General features: G+C 51.6%; 1 protein-coding gene across 1 annotated transcript in view; it reads right to left on the minus strand.

Moving 5' to 3' along the window:
- The window catches only part of CAPN15 (calpain 15), a 27,560-nt gene extending 7,826 nt beyond the window's left edge, over window positions 1–19,734 (minus strand). The window contains exons 1-8 of the mRNA XM_019507682.1: window positions 16,905–19,734; window positions 11,678–11,886; window positions 10,141–10,324; window positions 6,876–7,099; window positions 5,007–5,132; window positions 3,814–3,966; window positions 2,504–2,665; window positions 977–1,191 (exon numbers count right to left, since the gene is read on the minus strand). Coding sequence (XP_019363227.1) covers window positions 977–1,191; window positions 2,504–2,665; window positions 3,814–3,966; window positions 5,007–5,132; window positions 6,876–7,099; window positions 10,141–10,324; window positions 11,678–11,886; window positions 16,905–18,377 — 2,746 coding nt within the window. The 5' untranslated portion in view covers window positions 18,378–19,734. The remainder of the gene's footprint in view (window positions 1–976; window positions 1,192–2,503; window positions 2,666–3,813; window positions 3,967–5,006; window positions 5,133–6,875; window positions 7,100–10,140; window positions 10,325–11,677; window positions 11,887–16,904) is intronic.
- Window positions 19,735–27,962: the final 8,228 nt, after the last annotated feature.

Consider the following 27,962-nt stretch of genomic DNA (forward strand, 5'->3'; position numbering starts at 1 on the left):
TGATGGCATCGGCCAGCGTGGTGGGCTGTGCTTCAATCTGCTCCACCATCACCAGGCGTGAGCTGTAGATGGCCAGGATGTAGCTGGAGGAGTCGGCTGTGGTGCGCCCGCTGCTGCTGGTGGGGCTAGAGACTGGGGAGACACAGATGGATTCGGGGGGCGCACTACCAGGTCCCCACTTCCTGGGATCATCTCTGGGATTCCTGTTAACTGCTGCCACACTAATGCCGCCTCCAGATAGTGGGCCTGCTGCACAGGACACCCTGCTCCCCTGGCACTGCACACCCCCTGCTCCAGCTCCTCAGAGGCCTGCAGACACCGATGAGTGACCTCTCTCAGCACCAGAAGCAAGGCCTTGCTAACACCACTGCACAAAGGCAGAAACTGAGGCATCACAGGATGACATAACTTGACCCAGGTCACATAGTGAATCAGTAGCAGAACCAAGGATAGAGCCCAGGAATCCTGATGCCCAAATTGTGTCTGCAGTGGCAAACTGGGGGAATGGCAAGGATACCAGCCTAGCTGGGATGGGGGGCCTGGATGAGGGAGAGAGAGCTCTCTGCCCAGAGAGGAGTAGATTGGCAAAGCACAGTGGGCTTCCTACAGGCCTGGCCATCTCCCTCCAGCAAAATCGCAGAGCCACTTCCCCACTTCTAGCACTGGCCACAGACCTAGGGAGTGGGGAGCCTGAGATTCTCTGATCACTGCTTGGCTGAACCCATGTGCTGTAGCTTCCCAGGGCAACCTTCCAGCCCCACCTGCTGGACAGGAGACAGGTAATAAATTAGGTTGGGCAGAAAGACTTATTGTGGTGGTGGAGAACTGGCACCCCAAGTCCTACCTGCCAGAGTAGCCAGAGTTACACCCCCTAGCTCCTTCCCACCCCTCCTGAATGTGCTGTCTGCTGGTCTCACTCTCCCAACCCATTCTCCTCCACCCTGAGCCGGCCACTGCAACCAGTCATGTGCCTCACCCTGGGCGGAGGCTGTGTTCCAGTGGTTGAAGGCACAGCACACAACTGCGTACTCGCCAGGCTCCAGCATGACGTCACAGTTCACAAACTTCTTCACTGCCCGCTTGCTGTGCGCCATCAGCCGGCCCAGGCTCAGCTTGTTCCCACTGGTAAATGTGGCCCGGAATACCATGATGCACAGGTCTAGCAAATGGCTGTCCATCATGTCGGAGCGCCTGCAAGGCGGGAACAACTCAGGTGTGATCCATGCCCTGGCTTCCTCTGCTCTTGGGCAGCAATCAGATGAGATTCAACAAGGACAGGTGCTACAGACTGGGGAGTGAATGGCTAAGCTGCAGTACTGCAGGGAAGGACCTCAGGGTTACAGTAGACCATAAGATAAATATGAGCCAACAGTGTGCTCTTATTGCAAAAAAAGTTAACAGTATCCTGGGTTGTATTAACAGTAATGACATTTGCAAATCAAGGGAAGTGATCTGCTCACTCTATTCAGCACTCGTGAGGCCTCACCCAGCTCCTGTGTCCAGTTTTGGACCCCATACTTCAATACGGATGTGGATAGTTTGGAAAGAATCCAGTGCAGCACAACAAAAATGATTAGGGGTTTCAGAGTCAAGACTTATGAAGAAAGGCTGAAAGAGCTAGGGTAATTTAGTCTGAAGAGAAGACTGAGGGGGGATCTGATAACAGTCTTCAAATACCAGAAGGGTGACTACAGAGAGAATGGGAATAGGCTTTTCTCTGTGGCTGTAGAAGACAGGACTAAGAGCAATCGCCTCAAGCTGCAGCAAGGGAGATTTAGGTTTGACATTAAAATGAACTTTCTGACTATGAGGGTGGTCAACCATTGGAACAGGCTACCTAGAGAAATTGGAATCTCCATCCTTGGAAGGTTTCAAAAGCAAATCACATAGACACTTGGCTGAGACGGTTTAGTCAGGGATGATCCTACCTTGAGCAAGGCGCTGTGACAAATGATCTTGTGAGGTCCCTTCCAGCCCTACTTTTCCATGATCCTATAATTCCATTGTGGTAGGAAAAGAATGGGGCTGCTCTGTGTAAACCATGGGCTTGACCCACCTGATGGCAGGGCCTGGATAAGCTCTGCAGAGGCATTTCAGGCCCTGTTGCCGCATGACATTGGAGGTGTTGTAGGCTCAGAGCATAACTGATTCTCCCACTGCTTCACAAGCCTGTACACCAGATAAGGCCAGCTGAGACTGGTCTCATACCTGGGCTGCTCCAGACACTTGGGAGAGGAATGGCAGCTGCCTGTAACCAGCCCCTCCTGGAAAAGAATCCCAAAAGTCTTTCCGCCCAAAGAAGCAGGTAAGACTGTAATTCTGTTTGCTGGTGGGGCAACTCAGGCATAGACAGGGGCAGTGCCTTGCCAAAGGAGCCTGGGAATGAAGTCCAGGACTCCTGACTTCTGGCATGCTGCCTTAGCCCGTGGCCCATTCTGCCCGCTGCAGGTGTTTGGCTGATTGTAGGGCAGGCACAGGTGCCAGGCCCTGTTTCCTGGCTCACCTGCTGCCCTCCTGGAAGAGGGCAAATTCCAGCGTGGCACGCTCCAGCACTGTCAGCGAGGTCACTGTGACAGGCCCACTGGCCTTGTTGGGGAAGGTGCCCTGTACTCGAACCTCATGCCAGTCTGAATGCAGCTTGCAGATGTCCACTGAATCAAAATACCTGTGGGCAGGGGACGGACATTACTGTTGACCCAAGCAACAGCACCAGCAGCGCCAAACCCACCTGACAAAATCCCAACCTTGTCCCCACACCGGCCATGCTGGATGCCATTCTCAAAGCAAAGCCCTCAGACAAGCACTTTGGGGACAACGGAGGGTGCCTGGAAGGGGAAGCGCACACCCCTTGTTTCAGTAAAGCTTTGTTTCAGGCTTTGGCAGGAGGGTTGGTCAATGGCCAGATATCTCAGGTATGAATGGAAAGACCACTGGGCTCAGCCCGGGGCACCCCTAGAACTAGGTTAAGCCCTTACAGGGCTGCAGAGAGCTGCTGTGGTGTGGAAAGCTGAATGTGCCTCCAGTGGCCTGGCCAGTAAGCACTCAGTGATGGCAAAACCCACCTGAGACCAAAATGTTCCAGCACCTCTTGGTGTGGGAGAAACCCAAGGGCTCCCAGTGGAAAGAGTAAGTGTGGAAGAGACTGAGAAAGAGAAAAGGAGGAAAGCAGCACTCAGGTGTGCAGGCAGGGCAATTAAGAGCCATTACCCCAAACCTGTGCAGCCCCTCCTCTTGCCAGGGGTCCCCAAAGGATCCCACAGGGGTGGAGAAGGGAGAGGGCTCCTCTTCCTCCAGGCAGCAGTGAGCCAACTGACACTAGGTGGCTCCAGAGCTTCGCATTTAGAGAAGAGCCATCCTGGAGGCACAGCCCAGGGAGCCTCCACCAGGTCATACAACAGGAGCCCTCCTCTCCCTCAGCCCTACACAGAGCCCCACTCCACCTGCTTACAGACTGCAACAGACCCAGCAACTGCTGGGAATGACAGTGTTTCCCCACATGATTGGCAGCACATGCCCAGGAATTGCCAGCATCGCACCTGCCAGAGCCCATCTCTACAAAACTCCTTCCCCCATGCTGCCCATCTCCAGCCCTGCTTAAAGTATTAGGTCCAGCTTGGTGATAGCCTGAGGCAACATGGGCGAGCAGTAAGCAGTACAAAGGGCCCATGCACTGCCCTGGTGTGGCTTAGCTCACCATGCTCCCATTTCCACACAGACTGATCTAAGACAGTGACAGGGAGAACAATGCTGAGTCCGGTCAGCTGAGAAGGGCCCAGGTGCCAGCGTAAGGGGCGCCTTTCTGCCCTGTGTTACCTGATGAAATCGCTGTACTCCATCCAGAAGACGCCCTCACTGCTCCCGTGCGGCATCAGATCATGTCGCAGGTGTGTTGGCCAGTGAGGCCAGTCGTCGGACCAGTCACCATTCCAGGAGAAACGGCCCCAAGGGTTACGGAGCCGTAGGAGCCTGGCAGGGCAGAAGCACAGACATGTAGAATTGGGAGGGATGCAGTCGTGCTGGGTGAGGGGCAGCTGTGAGCCCCAGGGCCTGTTCATCACCCAGGAGATGGAGCCTTGACAACAGGCAGAATCCTGGGAACCACAGGGCTCAAAGCCTGGCCTGGCCCAGTACAGGCAAGGGCTGTGCAACCCTCCCCAAGCCCTTCTGCCAGCACACTAGGATCCCACACTGCAGCACCCTGCTGGTCCAGCCCTGGGCTTGCACACACAGTCTGAAATCTCAGCTCTGGAGAGGCCACTGGCCCCAAAGGACCAAGCAGTGGAGTGTTTTGGATGAATGCATCACAGCAAACGCTTTAACAGTGGCCCAAGCTGGAGTCACTGAAAGCAAGCCTCTAGGAACAACACCTGCCATAGTGCCCTGAATGGTGACAAGGACAATGCATCGGATGTGTCCAGCTCCATCCCCAGGCCTGAACAACCTCAGAGAAAGCATCTGCATTACGCTGCCCCACAGGGACGCCATGTGAGAAAACCTACTGTAGGTTCCTTCTCCCCTCACCCTGAAAGATCAAGGGGGCTGGTTTCACTGGATCTGGCCCAGCTAATAGCCAGGGGGGCAGGAGGCTGCCCTGGTGACTCAGTGGTGCACCAAGGTGCAAACAAACTTGTGCAACCCCAAGACATGCAGTAAAGCATCTGCTGCCACATGGAGGGGAGACCTAGCGACTGGTTTCCTGGGGTCCCCGGGTGTCCCAGTTAAAAGGGGATGGGACCTCCAGCATCCAGTTCAGCATGGATTCTCCCTTATCTCAGCATCCCACCCACAGCCTCCTGATACCCCTTCTCTTTTCTGCAGGATTCCAGATGGCCTCAACACTGACAGCTTGTTTCCAGCCACAGCCTGACTCTCTCATGCACCAAGAGCTACTGATGAAGTCTCTAACTCTCCTGTCCCAACAGCAGGGTGACCCTGCCCTGCTTGGGGACTTGGCCCCCACACCCTGGAGCTGCAGAGAGGTTGCCTGAATGTCTCTGATATGTCACCTGAAGCCTTGCACGTCCCGTACATCCAATATGGAGTAAGCGTGCCGCGGGCGAAGGCCCATGCTCTCGTAGGCCGCGTCATCCACCTTCATGTTTCCGCCACCACAGGATGCGCCCATTAGAAACCTTCAGTGGGGACCAAGGGAAGAGGAAGGAGAAACAGTGGAGATTGGCATCACCTGCTTGGTACCAATGGGACATAGGATGAGCTGGATGTGACTCTTCTACCTGAGCCAGGGTTAGTCAGTTATTCTGTACCCCCCGGTGGAAGTTCCCACTGTTACTGTAACAGATGCCCTGTTGCCGGCCACGATGCAGGCTAGGACTGCTGGAGCCAGCCGCTTCTACTCCACTCTTAGGAGCTTTCACTCTCTGCTCTGACCCCATCCCACCAACCTCTGCCACAGCCTACGGCCTGTGCAGTGAACTGGCAAGCCTGCCTGAGGCAGAGCTCTCTAGCATTTCAACAATGCACTGTAATTCACACTGAGGTCAATAAAGACCCTGGAGGTGTGAGCTTCCCCACAACAGCACTCTAACTCTCTTACTTTTTTTAAACTTCAGCATATGAAAGAGAGACCCAGCTCTACCCCACACATAGCCCTCTACCAGCTCTTCAATCCTAACACTACACAGGCAGAGCAGCATTGAGAGGAGACTCATAAAACAGCAGCCACTGGGAGTGAGGATGGATGCAGCCAAGGCAGCCAGGGGAAACCATGTTCTATGTACCACAGAAAAGCCAGGGAAGGCTTTGCCCAGAACCAACAGTCTCAGACAGGTCATTAGAGTTGAACCACAAACACCAGCCCGATGCCTTCTCCTCACAGATCCACCCTTGCCTTGAGCTTGCCAGGGTGTAAGGCATTATTCACACCTTAAGCCAGGCTCATCATCCTGGCTCACCTCTTCTCCCTGTCAGAGAAGACCTGGCTTTGACCCAGCCATTGCCAATATCTGTGGGTTGGGCCACATCAAAGAGGCATGCAGAACAGGAGGCAGCAACCACCCTAGCTACTTGCCTGGTGATACAGCCTGATGAGACTGTAGGCCCTCACATACAACACTCCTGTCTGCTTGGATTGAGGAATAAACCCAATCCAGGCTGGAGGCTAGTGTTATCCTGGGTCACACCATTATAGTCACAGAAAAGCAATACATGCTGGGATAGGGAGTCTCCACATACATGCAGTACACACACGTTAAAACTGATGGCAGTCAATGCACTGTATTGCAGAACATTATGGGTCATGTGGTCTGGTTTAGCCCCTCTGGTTTCAATTCTAATGGAAATAACCCCGTTTTCCATAGCTCAGCAGCATCTCTGACACCTAGCAATCCAATTTCCCTCCCACACGACTCAGCCTGAATCTTCCAGAAATGCTCTTAACTGCAGATCCACATGGGCCCTCTCTTCTCCTAGTCTTGTTTAGCTCTGGACTGACTTCACTCCTAATTGCAGCTTGTTACAGATAGCAGAGCTGTTATAACCCAGTAGGGGAATCTGCAGGGTCAGGCCTGCTGTAACACAGGAGATTGGAAAATAAAACTTGATCAAAGCAAAAACAAAGTTAGGTTAATCATCAGCCATTTAGAAACCCACAAAGAATGACACTAATTATGCATGGGAAACTCATCAGGGTTTTATCTTCAATATGAAAACAAACAAGGAGAAATTAATTTCCTAGCACTATACCCATGGGCCTTCTGGCAGCATCTAAGATGGCTGCCAAGTGTAACAGGTTACAACCTGAGTTAACACTATCCTCTCTTCTCTGAGCAATATGAATGAAAGCTGCCACCCTAGCCTCTCTTCTAGGATCTCTATGCTCCTGACAACTCGCATGAACCCCTCCCGCCTCGTCTTACCCAGCCTCCTTAGAACTCAGCATTTTGGCCCAGATGAGGTCAGTGTCAATGGGCTCCTCGCGAGGGTTAGTGGAGCTGACCTGCAGCATCAGGCTCTCGCAAGGGGCGCCGGTTAGCGTAGCCAGGCCTTCAATAGCACGCCCTGCCTGGAGGGCAAAGTACGAACCATGTAGCTTGGCCAGAGCCTTCTCAATGAGGGCTACCCACAGCTGCTTCCTCTGGGCCTGCGAAAGGGACAGAGACAGGTTACAATTCACATGGCAGCTCCACAAAGAAACAGCAGATAACACCTGAACACAAAACAGGCATGGATCCCCTCAGGCCAGGCAGGATACTTGCACTAAAGCTACCATGGTCTGCTTATCCAGAGTCAGCAAGAAGCCAGCAATGGTGGCAGTCACAATGAGTTACTTATGGGGCCAAATGAGATCTGTACATGATCTGATCAGCATCTTGTGCCCAGGAAGTGATTTCCCCCCTCTCCCACTCTGGAAATGCATTGGAGCAGAGACAAGAGGCTGCGATCGCTTTACAGCCTGCATGGTGCATTGCACTGCACTGTAAATATATATTTGGACAGTTCTTTCAAATGCAGGCATTATTTCCATGACAGGCTAAAGGCCCCATTTCCCAGTAAATCTAGTTTTAGGAATGTCTAATAAGAAAAGGGGATTTCATACACATCCTGAATGCCTGGATTTCAAATGCTCCCCTCCCACCCTCCCTCCTACAATGGCTCCCTGGATTAGGCAGCTGAGAGAATATTTGGAGATGGAACCAATTACATTTCACACGCCAGTGAGGCAAGGTTCTTCAAGGACGAGTGGATGACAGCACGGAGATATTAGAGACACTGAGGCAAACTTTTCTCACCCATGGCATGGGGACAATGTGGAGACTTAATTAGATTTAGCACACTTTACAAATGGAGCTTACCCTTAAGTCATTTTGATATGGTGGTGGGCTGACGCTCTGGCATCGTTACGCTGATTATATGTTCATAAATAAATGCAGGGAATACATTACACTCATGAAAGCAACTGGCCCTTGTTCAAAGGTCCCATCAGGAGTGACAGCTAAGCCACACTGAACAGTCTCTACTGCTGTTGTCTTGGTAGCACCTAGCAGGATGGGGCTCTGGCCTGGGACCGAGGCTCCTAGGTGCTACCTCAAATACATCAGCATGTGGCATACAGTTTATGAGATGACTGAAACTCACTGCAGACACAAGAACACAAATCCCAGCCCCAAGGGGTTTACAGTCTAAGGAGAGTAAACAGCAGACAAACAGTAGGTGAAGGGGTCAAACCTAGAAATGAAGCTGCAGAGGTGCTATTTGGTGCAAGTTTTGTTAGCCTGTATGTTTATACATTTGAAACTGTAACAGAAATCACTACCTGCTGGCAGCCTGGCTTATCTTACAGCATTTCCTGCAGCAGGAATGTACATACTTTGAGATCCACAGGTGAAAAGGAAAGCAACATTCAACTGCTATTTGCCTTGGATGACTTGGGGAGATTAGAAGGTGATATGCCAGAAAGGAGGAGTAAACTGGGGTTGAACCTTTTGGGCTGGAAAAGAAGAGCTGGGAAGGCCAGAAAATGCTTATTGTTTGTTTTGATTTAAAAATTCCTCTTCTCCCATCACCATCGAAACTTCTATTTATTTCTTTTTGAAAATCTATGCAAGTGTGCCCTGAGGTGATACTACTTTAACATTTTGGCTTTTTGTTCATGTTGAATAACACTTATAACTCAAACACTTAAGAAACATTCAGGAAAAAATTCTTTTTCCTAAAAATGTGACACATATCTTCAGCCAAAGGCAGACAAAGCTCAATCTACACGCAAGACTTGCAACAACACCTCCAGCAAAAGCATGAAAGGCAGACTTGACATTTTTGTGACAGAAAGAAGTAGATTTAAAAAAAATCTTATTTTGATAGTAAATACATAAATAAGGCTCTCATCAGCCTTTTCCTATGCATACACCCATGACTGCCATTTGCAGGTTACCTTGAAGGCTATACCCTTAAAACTGCATCAGCATTTTTCCTACACAGCTCTCTGCACATGACCTGAGTTTCAAGGCAAGTCTGCAGAAATCAAGCCTTTCATTTTTGTGTCATTCTAAAACAAATGTTCAGGATTACAGCACACAGCCAAATCCTACAGCACACAGCCTGCAAAGATCCAGGATGCCTCTTTGCATTCCCAAATTCACTTCCATCTCCAATACAGGGGCCATTCAGTTTGTCTGGAGAATTGCACTGTCTGTCTTTCAATAAAGATGTTTTTAATTGTATCTCTGCAAATGCTCCCAGCAGCAGCCTCTGAGCGTGTCAGGCTGGGCAGGGACAGAGTGTACTGATGACCCAAAGACTTCTTGAAATCACATTTCCTGCTGACCTCGACTGAGCGTGCTTAGAAGTGACTGTACCATGGCTCAGATCACTTCTGATGTCCCACTCGAAGCAGGCAGACAGCAGGTGTCAACAGGAACTGTGCTTCTGCCTCCCATCAAACCTTGGCCCCTGTCTGCAGGGAGCTCTGGCAAAAGTGGGGGATAAAACACTGTCTCACCCCCCGCACTTATCGTAGCACAAAAACGGGTCAAAACCCAAATAGCCTTTAAGCAGAGAACGCAGTAAGGAAACTTCCAGCTCCAGAAAATTCAAGGTACATGACACTCAAGGGGCTCTGCAATGAAGCCTGCTTTCCAGCCCTAAAGCAGGCACCATTTTCAGGGTGGGGGCAAAATGCATCTCAGTAGCCAGGGGTGACTGGTGCCTCCTGAGCATGGGGGGGCACAATTTGTGGGCAGGCCCGGGGGTGGGACAAAAGCTCCTGTACTTCTGTGCTGCAGCTTAGTGCCCTCCACCAACACACTCCCAGCCCGCACAGCAAAAAAACTGCCCCGTCCTGAGTGGTACCAAGTCAGGGGGCAATCTCGGTGGGGTACATGCCCCCCTGTGCTCCCACTACCAGTCACCTGAGTCAGTAGCACAGCTGAAGACCAGGCTCTACACCTGGGGCAGCTCCCTGCTAACTTATCCCACAGGACGGACTAAGGTCAGTCCCTCAGCCCCACAACTGAGTGGGCTGCTTGAAATTAGCCTGATCTTCCTGCTGCGTTACCATCCTCTATTCCTGTGAGCTCCACTGCCCTCTCCAGCCCCATGGAGTCAGGGCACTATTTAAGCCCTCTGCTCCCTATAGCAGCTAGCTCGGTGGCCAAGGGCTTTCATATCAGAGCAAGGACTGACCTGGGAGAAGAGGAGGTAGCCGCACTCATCACATGGCAGCATGTCATCCACCAGCACTGTGGTCCACGTGCCGTCCTTGCAGAGTCGCACCTGGTAGGCCCCCTCTGGGCACAGTGTCCGTGTGATCATGACCCTCTCCACCAGCTCGGGACGCTCTGCCAGCACTGCCAGCGCACTCAGGAACCTGGGGAGACATGAGATGAAGTCCATGCTGGGCATCTGTGCTGGATCACTGCAAAAGGACTCTGAACACTGCTGCCTCAGGCATTGAAGAGAGAAGGGCCCAGCCTCCCAAAGCCACAGGGCTGAGGGGCTTAGGGGGAAAAGGAATATCACCACTAGGGCTGGCTCCAAAGAACAATTTAATACAACCTGGGCAGACCCCACGTAGAGCCAGGGGCTTGTTAAATGCTCCCCACGATACCACCGGGCAACTTAGTTGAGTCCCTTCGACATAACTGGAGAACCTAAAGGAGAAAGGTGCCCAGAGGAAGATTCATGGCTTCTCAGCAGGCTGTGGTGACTCCCCAGCCCAGATCACCTGATGGGAACTGGGCTGGGGACTCTGACAGCAAGCTCAGCACCTGGTTCACATCCAGCCATGAGGTTCCTGGAGCATTCTGCTCACTGGCTCCCATGAATGCCCCAAAGCCTTCCCTACCTTCCTGCTCTAAGAACAGCAGTAGTGAGCAGTGACCAGGCCAGCTATGCATAGGAGCATGAACCGCTGGGCACTGCTAGTAGAGGGCACTCAAAGCTAGCAGCCAGCACATAGGAGAAACCCTGCAAAAGGGTGACCAGCCCAGGTGACCAGGGAAAGAGCTGGCTTCCTGTGGTATCTGGGCACCTGCTGCCAAGTTGAGTCTCGGCATTCATAGGAATCACAAGAACAGGCAGAGCTGGCTGCAATTATGACATGCACCCTGAAAAGGAGGGGAGGGCTCCATTTTGGGGCTCAGGCCAATCAGCAGCTGTTAGAGGAGATCTCACATAGGCAGATAATCCTACCCTGCCCTTTGTGGGATTATGCACCTCTCTCGGAAGGACCTCATCCTGGCCCATGCAGGAGGCAAGATCTTAGGTAAGCTGGACCTCTGATATGACAGTCCAGTCATTCCCAGTCCTGCAGCCACCACTGAGGGACAGGAGACCATGGAGAGAATGGGGGTTGGGAGGGATGAGTTCTCTGGCCCCTTCTAAACTGGTCTCGGAGGTGGCAGGAATGGGAGTCAATGCAATGTGGAGGAGGAAATGAACCTGGAATAGGTGCTGGGTGGGGGAAAGGAACCTAGACAGTAGCCGGTGGGGGGGCAGAGGAGGGGGAGAGGTAACGTGGTGGGATGACAGCTGGTGGCAGAGGAATGAGACTAGGGTCTATAATGGGGCATGAGCCACAACAGAGGGTGGGACGACATCAGAGGGTAGCAGAAGCCTAGCAGGATAAAGATCTGATAGGGGCTAGGTGACAGGCAGCAGGCTCTGTGCCTGCAGGAGCAGAGGAGGGGGCTGTGCGGCCCTGGCATGCACTGCCCCTTACCAGCAGTTTCCCAGCAGTCCCTGCAGGATGTCCGAGGGCCGGGGTGTCCGGAACACCGACCACTTGACAGACTGGTCCTTGAAGATGCTGCAGTTGATTTCGTGAGGCCGCAGCCATTGCTTCACTCTCTGCTGGACACTGTCCCCATCCGGGAACCCTACGGATTTGGGCCCAGGGTGGAAACTGTCATCCACAAAATTCACCTTGTTCTGCAAACACAAATCACATGGGCAATGACACCAAGCAGTCCATGCTACACAGTGGTCCTGGCCCCCCAAGCCCACAGCTATTCACAGAGGCAGGTCTCAGGTGTAAGTGCACCACTCAGCCCAGGTAAGGAGGGCAGCACTGCAAAGGCTGTGTTAAGCCAGGTGGCCAGAGTCAGGTCAGTGGCAAGAGCAGAGGGTCATTAGACATTCCCTGCTGCAGTAAGAGTGGGAGTTTCTGAATAAGGCAGGGCTGAGGGTGCAGCGCAGAGCTGACCTGTGTGGAGGGGCCCATCCTGTGACTGCACATCCCTTAGGGGAGGTTTCGAAACAGACAGAAATCTGCATGGCTCAGACTCTCACAATGGGCTGGAACTAACAGGAGAGACAAGCCCAGAGGCATTTGCTCACGAAGCAACAGCAGTTTTCCCATGAGTCAATAGGGAGCTCAGGAACCAGCCTTTTCACCCCTCCTCTTATACTGACACCAGGGTATACAGCACACCTTGTGCATGCACGGTCACCACAACGATGCTTTGCCATCTGCTACTGCACTCAGGATGCCTGGGCTCAATCCCCAGCTGTGCTAGACTCCCTGCATGTCCTTGGACAAATCACTTAATCTCTCTGGGTCTCAGCCTCCAGCTGCAATGTGGAGATAACCAGTCTTCTTTTGTCTCCCATTTCAACTGTAACTTTTTCAGGGCAGGAAGTGTCTCTCACTAGGTGTTTGCCCATCTCCTGGCACAGCAGGGCCTCAAGGGGCTCATATAAATAACAGCAGCAAATTTTCCAGGCAGCCTTTGCCTGAAAGCATCTGAACTGTCATGACTCCATAGCAGCCAAATGTTCACATGCGGACACTCACGTGTCCATTAGAAATGCTGGCCACACTCTAAATTAACAGCCTGCCTTAATCCAAATTAACTTCCAAGCATAGACAAGTTTTTAGGTTTAGAGCATAAAGGTTATCAAGGAAGCCAAAACTAACTGAGAGGAGAAGTAGTGCTTAAAACAGGGTGATTAAGAACCAGGATATTTTTGTAATTAAAAGAAATCAAACTGTTATGATTAAAATCCAATTTGATATAAATCAATTTTTATATACATAAGGCTGGTACTTTCTTCTCTTGTTATGGTCTTGAATCATTAAAATAACTGCTTTGTGTGTTTTTTTTTCTTTAACAACCACCTCCTAATTGTTTAAAGAACCTCATATTTTACAAAGGTGTTCTTTCTTAAGTGGGAAATTTAACACTTAAAATATTCCTCTAGACCAGGGGTGGCCAACCTGTGGCTCCGGAGCCAGGTGAGGTTCTTCAGAAGTTAATATACATCTCCTTAAATCTTTGCACAAGCACGCAGTGACCAGCTTCCAAGTGGAAGGAGATGCATATTAACTTCTGAAGAACCGCATGTTGCTCCAGAGCTGCAGGTTGGCCACTCCTGCTCTAGACCAAAGAAACAGAAGTCCTTGGGACTCATCAATCTTCTCTACTGGGAGAGCACCTGGGAGAGCACCACGTCCTCAAGACAGAACTGATGAGGAAATAGCTGGTGCTGAATTTGCAACCAACAACATCTCCCAATATCTGGAACTTGTGCCATTATTTTTGTTATCTGCCCTGTGGTAAGACCCAGTCATGGCCAGGGCCCCATTGTGTCGGGCAGTGAATAAACACAGAAGAAAAAGATGGTTCCTGCCCCAAAGACCTTGAACAGCCAAGAATGCTGAAGTGCTTTGGCCAGGTTGTCTTCTACCACAGGGGCTGCAGTGGTGGGATATCTCTGAAATGAAGTGATGGCAGAGAGGATCCCAGGTGAAATCTTGGCCTCATTCAAGTCCACTTCCAGTGATTTCAATGGGGGCAGAATCCCAGAAGCGGTCTGAGGAAAGCACGCACAGGAGCATAAGCAAGTGGTGTTACAGTCCCAAGGGGCCTGTGTGCACCCTACACACATTGCTGATCCCAGGGGAAAGTCACTACTCCCCTAATGAAACCAATCACTCATTAACATTACCCTCTAGAAGATAAATCATGAGACCCAGACCTCCCCTGCAGCTAGCTTCACCTCATTGGTTTGGCTATGGCCACAGCCCTGCATGGACCGCATTCCCCTGTAAGCAGAACCCTACCAATTCGTTATTCTTCATGTTTAACTCCTAGTCTGTTTCTAACACATGGCTTGCCCTGTGTTCCACTGGCAGGGTCCTAAAGTCAGCTAAGACCTCCCCATTTGGCGATGCTTTCTCTTGGCACAATACTCTCTCTCAGCTCTGGGTCTCCCTGATGCTGGTCTGGGCAGGGATACTATTTCTTATAGTGCTCCTGTCTGCACTTCTGCCTAGGCATGTGCAGGAGACTTGCACATTCGTATGGCATTAGCTGGTAACATCACCTCCATTCTAGAAACACCCCAAAGCTACTAAGCTCGCTCAGTTATTGATCCACATGTGGTTACTGAGAGGCAGGAGGGATGTACTGCTATGCTGGAACCCCAAAGAGTTAAACACTATGTCAAAGACCGGTTTGAGGCTGCCCGTTCCACCCCTGGTCATTTATTTATTTGCTTTTCAAAGAGTTACATAATTAAAGCAATTGTGCGATTAGGAATCAATGACTCACACCTGTGACCTTTATCTTAAGCTGCTAACAGAGCCAAGCCAGAGCCTGGAGCCTGGCTGCACCTGCTCTTGCTGAGGATTGCACAGGGCTGCCTGAGGGCCCTGCTCAGCCTCGACTCTGCTGGTTTTGCCCTTCCAAAGGAATCTGCAGGGCTTGACCCTCTACACATAAAGGTGAAGCATGATATCCCTGACCTCAGAGTTCACTCAGTCCAATGCAGCAAGGCTAAGAATCAGACTCATGACATGGTCTGACAACTGCCTGATAACATAGTAATTAGGTCTTCTATAAGACACTTTCCTCAGAGATCTTAGAAAGATTTACAAAAGGTGACTCAATGTCATGATTCCCATTGGGCAGGGGGGAAACTGAGGCATGGGGACCTGGCAGGAAGTTACCCAAAGTCAGCGTCATAGCTGGGAACAGGTTCTCCTTGGCAAAGATAAAAGGGTCCTGGAATCTGAAGGTTCCACATCCCTGACCCTAATTCCAGGGCCTTAAGGGTTTTTTAGTGACCATGACCAAGGGGATGTCACTGGCTGGGGGAGGAGGATGCTTCTGAGAACAAACAGCCAGGTATAGCCCTAGAAGTGAACAGTGTCAAGGGGGAAAGACAGAGAAGGACAGAGACGATAGCTCACAAGACAGAGGAACAAAACCTGAGGGGAGAGACACATCTATAGGAAGGTGAGAAAAGGCACCGCATGGGATGGGAGAAGGAGAAAACCTCCACAGCTTGCCTGGAGCATGGCAGAGAGACCAGGACACATGGGTTCAACATCCTATTCAGCCACTGCTTCACTGTACAAAACTCCTGGATATGTCACTTCCCTCTTCCTGCCTCAGTTTCCCTGGGGCACACCGGTGATAAGGAGACTTGCTCCATTACCAGAACAAGCTCAGAGGGGAGACTGTGAGGGTTAATTAATGGGGCAAATCCTTGAATGTCATCCCCAGACTGACGCCAAAGGAGTCCTATCAATTTGCATCAGCCAGGGACCTGCCCCAAGATCTGTGTAGATGGGGTCACGGTGGTGGCAGGTGTTACTGAAACGAAGGAGAAAGGCAGGACTGCAGGGTGGAGACTGCAGTGGGACGAGAAGGGAGGGCAAGGCACAGACATGGGTTTGAGAAACTGGAAAAATATGCAATAGTTCAGTGCAAAAAGTTGGCAGGGGGAAAAATCAGGCTGCTGAGGGGGAGACAAAATCCTGCTCTGCTCTGGAGAACAGAGGAAGGGCAAAGCTAGACAGGAATAAAGCCAGGACCCTAATTTACTTATGTGCAGAGCCAGGGAGAAACATTTGGAAATGTACAAGAGAAACACGCGAGAATAAAAATGCCATCAGCAGTGAACTCAAGCAGAACTTCCCAGCTCCGCCGGCTGCAAGCATATGGAGCACGCTGTCAGGGGAGATGCTCAATGCAAACAGCATCAATGGGCTTCAAGAGCTTACTCAATATATTTCAGGCACATGAGGATGCTCAAGGCTAATCCAGGGGGTTGCGGCTATCCCAGAACAAACCAATGCTCTGAGCAATCTGGCATCCTGACTCCAACAGCATAACAATCAGAATGTATGGGCGACTTAAGGACTACTGAACACAGCAGCCAACAGAAGGCTTGAACCTCCTTTGAAAAACAGGCATAGGGCAGGAATGATTTCAGACTTTTGGGCTGCTCTGCTCTGAGCTGAGACTGATAATGGGAGGAGAGCAGAGACAACAGGACAGTACAAAGGGGTTTCTGAATGAGCAATTCTAGTTCTTTAACTCTCTGAAGTTGTCAGGAACCCACACTACCCTCTGCCGCCAACCTGTGGCAGGAGCTCTGATCAACTGGGTTCATTTGGCTCTACAATCTTGGATGAATGCCTTCCTAGCTACCAAGGAGGAATGCTCATTGCCTGGGCAATGGGGGATGGTAAGCAGCAGTCCAATAGTGTAACTCTTGGGGCCCTGACTCGTGACTTAAATCCTCGAGGTGGGCAATACTACTGCTCTTGCCATGTGTTTGTACCCACTGGCTGTCTCTTGCCCTGTGCTTGGACTAAAAGCTTTCTGAGACAAGGCTTTTTTGTTCATGTGTTTGTACAGTGCCCAGCATAATGATTCATGACTGATGCGCCCAGGTAGTAAATAATAATATTATTCTGTGTAACATTAAGTTTCAGAATCAACACCCAGTGAGATGAGCTGGGAAGTACCCATGTCTCAGACCTATTGTTTCAAGTTCCCTGCAGATTCAGGCAAGCAGCACATTGAGCAGAGCTTGCCAGAGAGATGCCAGGCTTGGCAGTCAAGAACCGGCAGGTCTCACCTCCCTCCACACGGGAATCCTGAACAAGACGAGGGGAAGGGGCAGGGGAAGGCTGAAGCTTAAAGAGTGCTCACCTCCCGGCAGAAAGTCACGATGTTTTCCCACAGGGCCTTGGCCTCACCCTCATCCGTTTGCCGCCTCTTCTCCACATGCATGCTCTCCCGCCTCTTGAGCGGCTTGGCACCCTTGCGCTGGGTCATGTACTGCTGGGGAGTGTGGCAGGCCACGCAATGCTTGGCCTTCAGTTCATTGAGTAGGGTGCAAGCAGGGCACGGCCACTGGTTCAGCCTGTCCTGGGCCAAGGGTGGCTGAGAGGGAAAGAGGCGGGCCACCTTGCGGGCCGATGGGGCCTTGCCACTGCAAGAGGCACAGCTCCCCTTGTCAATGCCACAGTCAGGACACTTAGGGGCTGATTCACTCTGCACTCCATGCTCCTGGAAGCCGTGCAGCTTGGAGGAGCCACAGGCCTTGCACTTCTGCACAAGCGTGGGGTTTTTTAGGGTGCATTTGGAACAGGACCATGTGGTAAAGTCAGGGCTTGAAGGGCTACAGGGGGTGAACCGCACTGAGTCACCTGCCAGGTCGATCGTGTCACTGCTCTTCTGAGCACTGCAGGCCTCACACTTGCTAGCCCCAGCAGAATTGAGCAGGGAGCAGGTGCTGCACTTCCAGTATGATGGGCTGACTTCCATCTCCTCCTCCAGTACACTCAGACGCTTGGTGCACAACAGCTCCTGGAAGCGGGCAACAGGGGGGACCCGGGCCTGGCCTTGCGGAGACCCCTTCTGCCCAGCTGCAGTCTGAGCCGTGGGCTGAGAGGCCTCGGATACCTGTGGCTGCAGCTGGGGTGGCACCTCCCTGCGGCTCCTGGGCACAGGGTTGTTCTGCAGGCCAGGGGAGAAGGGGCTGAAGGTTGGCATCTTCTGAGCATCCTGCTCCATGGCCGTGGAGCCCTGGCTGGCCACAGGGTCACTGTCTGTGATCTCTATAGAGACGCCAGGCTGAGGGGCGGCAGGGGCCATGTGGAACCCAGCAGGGGCAATGACCTCAGGGACCACCAGCGCCTCAGGAGGGATCTTGGGCAGCGAGAGTTTGCGTGGCCCCCCACAGGCTGAGCAGGAGTTGGCCACAGGTGTGTTGTGCAGCGTGCAGCGCTGGCAGGCCCAGCCATTCTCCAGCTCTGTCTCCTCAGGGCTCTTCCCACCTGACTCCTCACTGCTGCTCTCAGCTTTGTGCACATCCTCCTTGGAGATCCCCTTGGGTTCCACCAGCACAGTGGGCTTGGGCAGGACACCGTTGATGATGGGCAGTGGGGAGCCGCTTGGCCCGGGTTCTGGCATGAAACCACATACCTCGCAGGCCTCTTTGCCCAAGAAGTTTCTGAAGGTGCAGCGGGCACAGGCCCATTTCTGCTCCTCCACACTGAGCCTCAGGATGTGGTTGAGGTCTGGCTTCTGGCGGGGAGCCTCACAGATGGAGCACTGCCGCTGTCCCACAGGGTTCAGGAAGGTGCAGCGCGTGCAGGACCACTCCCGCACAGCAGCCATAGAACCAGGAGAGTGGGTGTGACTGCAAGAGAGCAGGAAAGGACACTGTTACGAGCAGGGAACATGAGGCAGTGGAGCGATGGGGGAGAGAATCACACCAGGCCCTAGCACCATGGGAGGAGGGGCTTCACACAACTGCTGACAGGCTCACATTACAGGCCAGACTCTTGGACCTTGTCTGCATAGGCCACGGGAACCAGCCTTGCCCTTGGCAGCAAACAAGTACAGCTGCTGTAGAAAAGCATGAACAGGGTTTCTTTGCCTGTCATAGACTGAACCTTGCTTCCAGGAAGGGAGCAAGCAGGAACCCAGTGTAGCTGTGCTCTTGGGACTGGCTTCTCTGGCATTGACAACCTATTCCTCTGAGTGCACAAGTAGTAAACTGGCACCCTACCAAATTTCTTAAGGAGTGGCAGCAATCCAACACTGTGCAGTGCCTGCCCCACCCAGACGCACCCCTCCAAGCACCCCTGGCTCCTGGGCCATTTATCAAGGAGCAGTAAGGGAGCCCCCTCCTCCCTTCCCCTCCCCTCCCCTCTAGCTTTACACTCAGCAAATTCCCCATATTAGCAGCACCTTTATGTGTAGTTAATAAATCTCCTGGTTAGTAATCTATGCACCATTACACCATCAAACAGCAACTGCTCTCCCTTAGCTGCCGCATGCCACATCCACGTGGCTGGAATACAAAGGAACTGTGGTTAGGCCCAGCGTTGTGGAGAAACACCCAGGTAGTGCATATGAGGACAAAGGCAGGGGAAGTACGTTGTTACTGCCACAAGGCGACAGACACATACAAACATACACAGATGTCTATCTTACTCCCAGAAAGAGAGAGTGCTCTTTTAGCTAACAACTCTGCAGTAGCGTGTCTGTGCAGGGAGAGAAATTGAGCTTGTAAAAGAAACTTGCCTGGGTGATCAGCAACCCCTTTAGCTTGAAACTGGAGCAAATTTCAACTCTGACATGTCTGTCATGGCATAAGGTAGAGCTGTGGGCACTGGGCCCACAGGTTTATCAGGGCAGTGCTGTACTTCTAACCCCCCACGCAACTCTGGGACTGCCCAGTTTCACTTCAGGTTCTGCTGCACAGGGGGTTTTGAATCCTAACATGGAACTTCTCCTTGGCAAAGATAAAAGGGTCCTGGAAGCACCTTCAGTCATCCCAGATTTTGTAAAACCCAGTATGTCTATGGGCAGCTTCCCGGACACTGTAAACACTGAGATGGGTACCACTACCTTACCTTTGCACTACACTTACCTTGTGTATAAACAACAAAAGGAGCATGATATGCACTGGGCTGCACTCTAATCTTATGTCACTTGCTAACATGTACAGGCAATGATACGTACAAGTGGTTGCCCTGTGCCCTGGGCCCAGCCCTGAGCCCTGAAGCAGTAGCGAAACTCAGCAGGCTGGGCTCAAAAACTAACTTCTGGCTTCTTTTTTCACTTAAGCAAGTGATTGTAATGTTAAAAAGGACACACTACAAAACTCCAGTCACCAAGCATGAGTTCCCCTCAAAGGGGATCACAGAATACCAAACTTAAGGCCCTTTCCCTGTGAAAAGACCCATGCTAGAAGACCTTTGCCTCCACTACAACTCTGCAGGTATGATGTGGGATTTTGCCCTTTCAGAGAAGCCCAGCAGCGACTTAGCTTGCACTGGAAAGGAAGATACCCCCAACCCTCCCTGGACGTTACACCTCACAGCACATCTCATCTGAAAGGAGGAGCTGCGCAGTGTACTCTGAAGCCTGACAAACTCCAGAAGCTTTGGACCACCCAGCAAGAGCAAACTCCAAATCTGGGGGACCTCACCGTGGGACAAGGTCCTGCGACTCCCTCACTGTTATGTTGTACAGGTTTGGGCTTGGGTTCCTCTACAGATCTCAAGCACAGCTGTATTGCCCAGGAAACAAGGCATCTCACCTCTTATATAAAGGCCCCAGAACTCAGATCTCTTCAGGTGAATACAGACATCTCAAACCCTAACCAAATACCCACCAGCAGCCAGAGAGGTGGTGTGATATGCCCTAGTAAGGTGCTATGCTGGTTGACTGTCACCCCAAGTATACGTGGTCTTGTGACAACAGAGGCATGTAACAAGGTAGTAAGAATCACAGGGGAGAGGAAAAGGCACTGCCGGCAGGTAGAGGCAAATGGGAATGGTTGTCCTGGCCAGTTCTGAGAGCCAGTGACCCATCAATAGCCTAACAGTGATCCAACAACACTCCCAACCTATGAACCCATGTGATCCAAGTGCAGGAAGGCCCTTCCTCCTCAAAGACCAGAATAACCTTTGTTCTCTCTTCTGCTTGCTTTACCCGCACTACCGACAGGACCCATTTAATAATAAGATAAATATCTTTAAAAGCAAAGCCCATTTCAGAGAATCAATTTAATTCTGAGAGAAGGAGAGAGACAGGGATATTGCAAACTCTTTATGGTATATATAACATTCTTTAATATTTTGTTCTTTACAAGGTATTTATTGGAGTTATTTCAGGAATCTTTCATAACAAAGTGAAATGTAAAAATTGATTTTTCTTCCTTCTGCCTTGAGTTAATAGAGCTGGGAGCCAGCACGAAATCAGCATCAGGAGCCACAGAACTCAGACAAATCTCTAGCTCCATGAAGTTGACACTTATGTTATCTCTTCCCACTTTTCCCATCTGCATACTTTATGTGTGTGGATACACACACACAAACACACACACATTTGTATAACTGCTGCTCTAACATGGCCCTATTGTGTTAGATGCTGCACCAACATCTAGGGAACGATGGCCTTGCTTCTAATATGTGTGCACCTGCATGGTGTGTGTACATGCACATATTTGCATGCACGTGTGCACACACGCATACACACAAGCAAGAAAAGGAAATCTGGAGCCCCCTGCCACTGTGCAACCCAGACATTGTAGGCATGTCTGCACCTTCTTGGTAGAGCATCCCCCACTCACTTGCTCACACGCTCCCACTCTCCAAGCACTAACTTCAGAAACGAGGTGATAAAGCCACCTCAAAGCAGCACTGAGCATCTGCCAGTGAACACACCTGACAGAGAGCCTGGGCTCACATTATATGTGCTCATGCCTCCTTTCTGGGACCTGGTGAGCAAAGCAGAGAGTGGGTGGGCAGGGCATCCTCCACATGTTGCTGGACACAGATGCCTGTGCATGCCCTTGCCTCAGTGCACGCTGTGAGAGGTGCAAGTAAAAGAGACACAGTACCAGGCTACAAATGCAAGGAAAGAATGCCTAACAGCCCTTTCCTCTATTCTCTCCCGCAGCACAGCCAAGAAGAGGCACAGACAACCTTGCACCACCTCAACTCCATCCCAGTCAGGGCATCAGCCTTCTGGAACCCCATCCCCCAAAGTTACCCACCCCCACTTCAGGGCTGCCCCCCCTCTTTCTGAACAGACTTGGGAAACAACTCACACTTGCATTTGGGGAGCTTCACAAGATGCGACAGGGCTGCCCACACCCACGGGGTCATGGCAAAACTATGCCCCCTTCCCACACTGGGAAGCTGTGGTGATAAGCTCCATTTGGAGTTTCCCAAAGGGAAATGTAAGCAGGCTCTCAAGTGGGAGGGAATGCACTGCCCCATAGACACTGAAATGCAGTCAAGCCAGGCCAGAGACACATGGACTGAGCTGTGGGCTAGGGGGGCAAAAGAGGAGACTCCAGGACTTAGAGCCCAGGCTGCAAGCTTGCATCTCTATATGGGGACCCTGAATCCTCAGGATGAGCTGTGCCCCAAGCCACTATCTCCACCCCACAGGCTCTGACTTCGTCTGGTTCACTGCTCACAGCACAACCCTCCCCACACATGCCCTCCACCCTGACATAAGCAGGGATCCTGGTTTTCTCTGTTTAGAATTTGCAAATTCTCTCATTAAAAATCCCAAAATCCACAATTAAAATGAAACACCACTATATGTATTGGCATCCACTGAACACAATGCTTTATTGATATATTTACAATTTTAAAACAATCTGAAAGCCTAGCAGTGCCTCAGTCACTATATTAAGATAAATTCTAAATACCTATACATTTTGGCACCTGATTTTGGGTTTTTCATCATGGAAAATCAGAGCTCCCCTGCCCCCTTCACTCACCAGGAGGTGGGTCCAGCTGAGGCTGTCCCCCCGCCACCAGTCTGTGGCACTGAGCATCCCTGATATGCCAGTGCCCTGCCCCTGCCATTGCTCCTCACCCCCAAGCCACAGCCCCACAGCCCTGCTGGTGCCCCTCACTCCGCACCCAAAGCCTCCCACCTTCCCCAGCCCTATCGGAGGGGGGCCCCCAGCTGGCAGGGCTACAGGGCCAAGGACCCAGATCCACAGCCCCATCCCACACAGCAGCTCCCGAACCCCAGCTGCTGCTGGTGGGAGGCAGAGGCTGCTACAGCCCCAGAGGGGACCATGGAGTCTAGCTCCCCCTCCCACAAGGGCGGGAGGGCCAGAGTGGAGCCCACTGGGGGCGAGGGTGGGAGCTGGCTGCCCACTGTAGGCTCATGGCTCCCCGCCCTGCTGCCCTCCCCCTGGGGCCTCCGTGGAGGGAGGGCAGCAGCTGCCATGGCAGGGCAGAGTGGGGAGGAGAAGCTTGATGCCGCTGCCACAAGCCCCACACTGCCATGGCAGGACACTGGCTGCTGCCACAAGCCCCACGCTGCCATGGCCAGTAGGGGTGGCGGTGGGGGGTTGTGCCCCTCTCTGCTGCCAGGCAAGCAGGGGGTGCCTGGCCATGGCAGTGCAGAGCTCCCAGCGGTAGCACCGAGCTTCCCCATCCAGCCCTGCTCTGCTCTGCCAGGTCCTGCCTGCTGGGCTGCGGAAGCCCCGGGGGGAGAGCAGCAAGGCAGGGACCTTGAGCCTGCAGTGGGCAGCCCGTATCTGTCCCCATCCCCACCCACGCACAAATCTGGAGGGTTTGTGCTCCCCATGCCCCCTTGGGAGTGTGTGCAGCAGTGGGGAGCTGGCTGTGGGCACCTGCAGGAGACATGGAGATTGGGAAAGGAACTAGACACGCCAGTCTCATGGGCTGGGGTTGTTCTCCGCAGCCCAACTCTTCTTCTCGCAACCACGGCAAATTCTGAGCCAACGGGTGTCCTCCCAACCTGCAGCTGTGACCCAGAAATTACCTTAAGTATGAGCCCATCAGCCTGCTAGTGTCCTGCTGGAGTCAACGGGGCAGGCTGGCTGCTTCAAGTTATACATGTGTTGGAGGCACTTTGCAAATCAGAGCCCAGGGAAGGAATATGAGCAGGAGGTGAGGATAAGGGATGCATATACAGCATGTGGACAGAGGACCCCTCCCAGGCCACCCCCTTGTGATCTCAGAAAAGAAAGGGTGCTCACTGCTACTACAGTGCCTCACTGACCTGAGGAACTCACCCCTTTGGGATGCTACTCAGAAAAAGTGCCGGACAATTTAAAAAGCGGCAGGCATCAGTCAGTACCCACAACAGCAATATTCAGAGACACCAGCTCACTGAGTGAACTCAGCAAGGGCACTGGATGTCATACAGTACGGCACAAAAAGATCACCACGCTGAACCTGGAGGAGGTGTTCCCAAGGACTTGCCCTATACAAGTGGGGTCACTCTGACACTCAGCACTGGCTTCCTCCTAGCCTACATGAGCCTTTGATCTGTTCCTACATGAGGGTACCAGCACGGGTCCCAGGCGGGGCCATAGGGAACATCACACTATGCACAGAGCAGGCTGTTCATACGCAGGTGTGCCCCTTGCTCTTCAGAAGACATCTCCCTTACAGCTTGGGGCTTATGCAGTGTAGTCCCACCTTGAGTAGCTCCTCTGCCCCACAGACTTTGGAGTGAAACTACCTTCCTGCTCTCTGAGGGTGGAGTGAGCAAACACCATTGGACGAGCCAAATCTACAGTGGGATTTCTGTGGCGGGAAACTCCTGGAGCTTTCCCTTTGGTTCCCAGCACAACCGCTTCCCTGGCAGAGGAGAGGTGAGCCCTTATATGCCAGACAGCTGGACTGGACACATCAGGCTGCTGGGCTTCTCCACAGCTCCTCACCTCCCCCTTTGCCAGCTCCTAAGCGATGCGGAAAGTCCAGCCATAGCAGCATGAAGCCACCTTGAAGAGATGCCTGTAGGGCAGCCCTCACCAAAAAAGAGCAGCCAAGCACACCTGCCTCCGGAGATACTCCATGCCGATACAATGCCTTGCCACCTGCCTCTTCCTAGGCCTCAACTGCTTCTGCTCCCCTAGGCCTTCCTGAGCTGCTGCAGACAAACCACCCTGACGCTAACACTGCCCAGTCCCCTCTCCCCACAGCTCTGCTTCCTCCTTAACAGGGGCTGTGGCTGAGGATTGGAGAGTCAAACCACTAGCTGTAAATGCCAGCACACTTTGGCTCTGCACTGCTTCCCCAGTAAGGCCTGGTTGGCTCCTTTGCCAGCAGGCTGTGGGTGTGTGGAAATCCAATTGTTCCCTATCTATTGGCCATTTATCTCTGCCACCCAGTAACACCCAGGAATACTTCTCAGCTCCTGAGGAAGCTAATGAGATAAACACGTGTGCGATCATCTTGCTCCACGCTTCCTGGAATGGGAGAATTTCTTTATACCCACCAGCCACCGCACACTAACCAGACACAAGCTACTCAGAGCTAAGACACCAAAAAACTTCTTTCTGTGCAGGTGCTATCCACAGTAGCATCCTAGCATGACATCCTAGTGCACAAAGTTACCACCCAAGTGCAAACCCTGCCCCCACTCCCAAGAGGAATAAAATCAGATGGGCTCAAGGAAGGCTCTTGTCCACATCATGACTCAGCACAGTCACCTGAGTCACAAGTACTAGCAGCTGCTGGAGGCTATCACTATCTGGCAGCTCTTAACATAACTGCACACCTTTACCTGGGAGCCTCAGACCATCCAGATGTGGCAGTTGGCTTCAAGAGTACAGAAGCCAAGGATGAGATGGACCAGACACTGAACCACCCCATCCTCTCCAGACTAGGGCTACAGCACACGACAAGAAGAAGTTCACACGGCTTTTGCCTGGGCTGCATCTACATTGCTGGTTTAAGCAATAAGGCTTCCTCGTGCATCAGGCACCTGGAAGGAGGAGAGGAAGTGCAAGTCTCTCATCACGTACAGGCCAGAGACTGACAGCCATCGTAAGCCTTCCTGAGTGGAGCAGCATCCCATGCCTGCCCATGTCTATGCTACAGGGCTTACATTAGCTTACAGTCAGTCTCTGGTGCTAGCAGTAACAAAGCCACATCACACATACCTTCTCAAAAGAATTGCTGGGGGAATGGCTCTGGCTAGTTACAGGCCCAAGGCAGGTTTCATCTCCAGATGAGAAGCAGATCATCCCCACTAGGTGCTGCAGAACCACTACTTCAATGGGAGGTTTTCAAGACAAATCAAGCGTTGCAGGGAATGAAGTTGACAATTCATCGAGTTATGTCCTTCCAGTATGGACTCAGCACATATCCAACACTCCCATGGAAGGAAGAGGGAGCTGTGCTGCTGTAGGAGCCCTTGTCTAGATGGGATATAAATGCAGGACTCCCAGAACTTCTTGCAAGAATAGGGAGGTCAGCCCTGATATCCAGAATAACCTCCAGTCTGAGTTAACTGTGCTTCTTATGCCTAAAATTCTGCACTGCAGTTGTGACTGGGGGTAGTATCTATCCTTCACGCCCTGCCCTGAGTGACTGCACTGAGGGGTGCCAAATGGCTACAAAGCTCTACCCCCAGACCTGGCTGCATTTCAATGGTGGATGGATTTAGCCTTTTCTAGAGGTTGACAACATATCACAAACCCTACACTGCTTCCCATCTGAACCACAGCAGACCCAGTCAACCACCTCAGTTAAAAATACAATCCTCTTTATATACTTACTCCCAAATCTGTCGTCTTCTCTCTCAAAAAGCACGGTACAGGTAAGAAGCTCAGAACACAGAAACAAACACTGAGTATTGTAATAATGCTTTTTATACTGTGGTGACAGCCTCAGTACATTAAAGGCCAAAAGGTGACATTCACCCATGGTGGTTGACAGAAGCCAAGCTAGCAGGGGAATGAAGTCATCAGCATTGTGGAGCCTTGTCTGACTGCCCAAGGACCCTATGTCCAGTGCAGCTATAGGCCTGGTTGAGGTTATGGAGCACAAGTGATCCAAAGTGAAAACTGCTGGTCCACTAGATCACAGACAAATAGTTTTTTTTTTCTGTTCAAACTGCATAACTAAGAATGGAAAGCACCAAGGTCCTGATTATGTGCCTCTATCCAACCCCACCCCCTCAGTCAGTGGCTCACTTATCTAGCTACTCTGTAACCAACCTTACAAGTTATCTGCAGGGCAGCCTCATTTCCAGGCGCTAGTCTAAAAAATCAGTGCAGCCCAAATCCTGACTCAGAGGGTACAAGAGAGACAAGGAAGGTAGTGATACAGCTGGGGAAGCACTGAGCTAAAGGAGTTCTTGCCTACACCAGAAAAGATGTAACTATGGCAACACACTTCAAGCTGTACAACCCTTGTTGGCACAGATGCATTTACATCAGTAGAAAAGTGTTTTGCACCGATATAGTTATTCCTATACACAGGAAGAGGAATACGTCTACTAAGATTACAGACCTCCAGTGCAATAGGTCTGTCAGTTTAAATAAAGTCACCCCTCTCCCCCCACCCCACACAGTTATACAAGTACAACTTTCCAGGTGTAGCTTAGATCTAGGAAAATCTTAAAACCCTGCAGAGCTTTGCTTGTCCAGAAGGGACAGCAAGGAGTGTGCCAGGGCAGGCTTTCCCAGGAGCAGATGAAAAAGGAGATGCCCCTAATGAGATGCAGCCCAGACAAAAAACATGGTTATCTTGCAGTAACAATGGCAGACGTGAGCTAGAGAACTGGCTTCCAGGGACAAAGTCTCCTCACAAAGGCTCAAGACAGTAGCCATGGCAGGAAGGAGATTTTTCCTTTTGTATTCAATTTTCAAACATGCAGCTATGCTGGGAAGAGGCTGCAGCTGGAAATATCCATGTGAGCTCCACCCCACCCCCAATGCAAGAGACCCACCACAGTCCTGAGCATTCCCAGATGTACCAGGAAACAGAGAGAAAAAGGCAGAGAGAGAACAGAGAGCCCGTTACACAGCTATAATTGTTCCTTTCCTTCCTACTGATTTGTAGCAACTTCCTTCAATTAAACAGGGGTGCAATTATTAGGACTAGAGGGTGGAGAGAGTGAAAGCAACAGCTAGTCACCATTGGAAAGCTAGGTTCTCATTCACACTGGGTCTCAACTGTGATGAATTTGGGGGCTAAGCTGGTGAGGTATATTTGTCCAGAAATGGTTGGAAGAGATCAGAACTGCAGTAAGCAAGGAGGTTGATTGCAAAGGACAACAGGACAGATGGTGCTGGTCTGGAATGGCAGAAGCAACCACAGGTTATATTGACATGCACTGGACAAGTTCAGGGGTGGGCTAACAGAAACAGGATGCGTTTTAATATGGACAAGTGCAGGGTGCTGCACTTGGGCAGTAGGAACCAGCAGCACACTTACACAATGGGGAACTCCCTAC

The sequence above is a fragment of the Gavialis gangeticus genome, unplaced genomic scaffold, assembly GCF_001723915.1.
Source record: "Gavialis gangeticus isolate Ggan-Ray unplaced genomic scaffold, GavGan_comp1, whole genome shotgun sequence".
NCBI lineage: Eukaryota > Metazoa > Chordata > Crocodylia > Gavialidae > Gavialis > Gavialis gangeticus.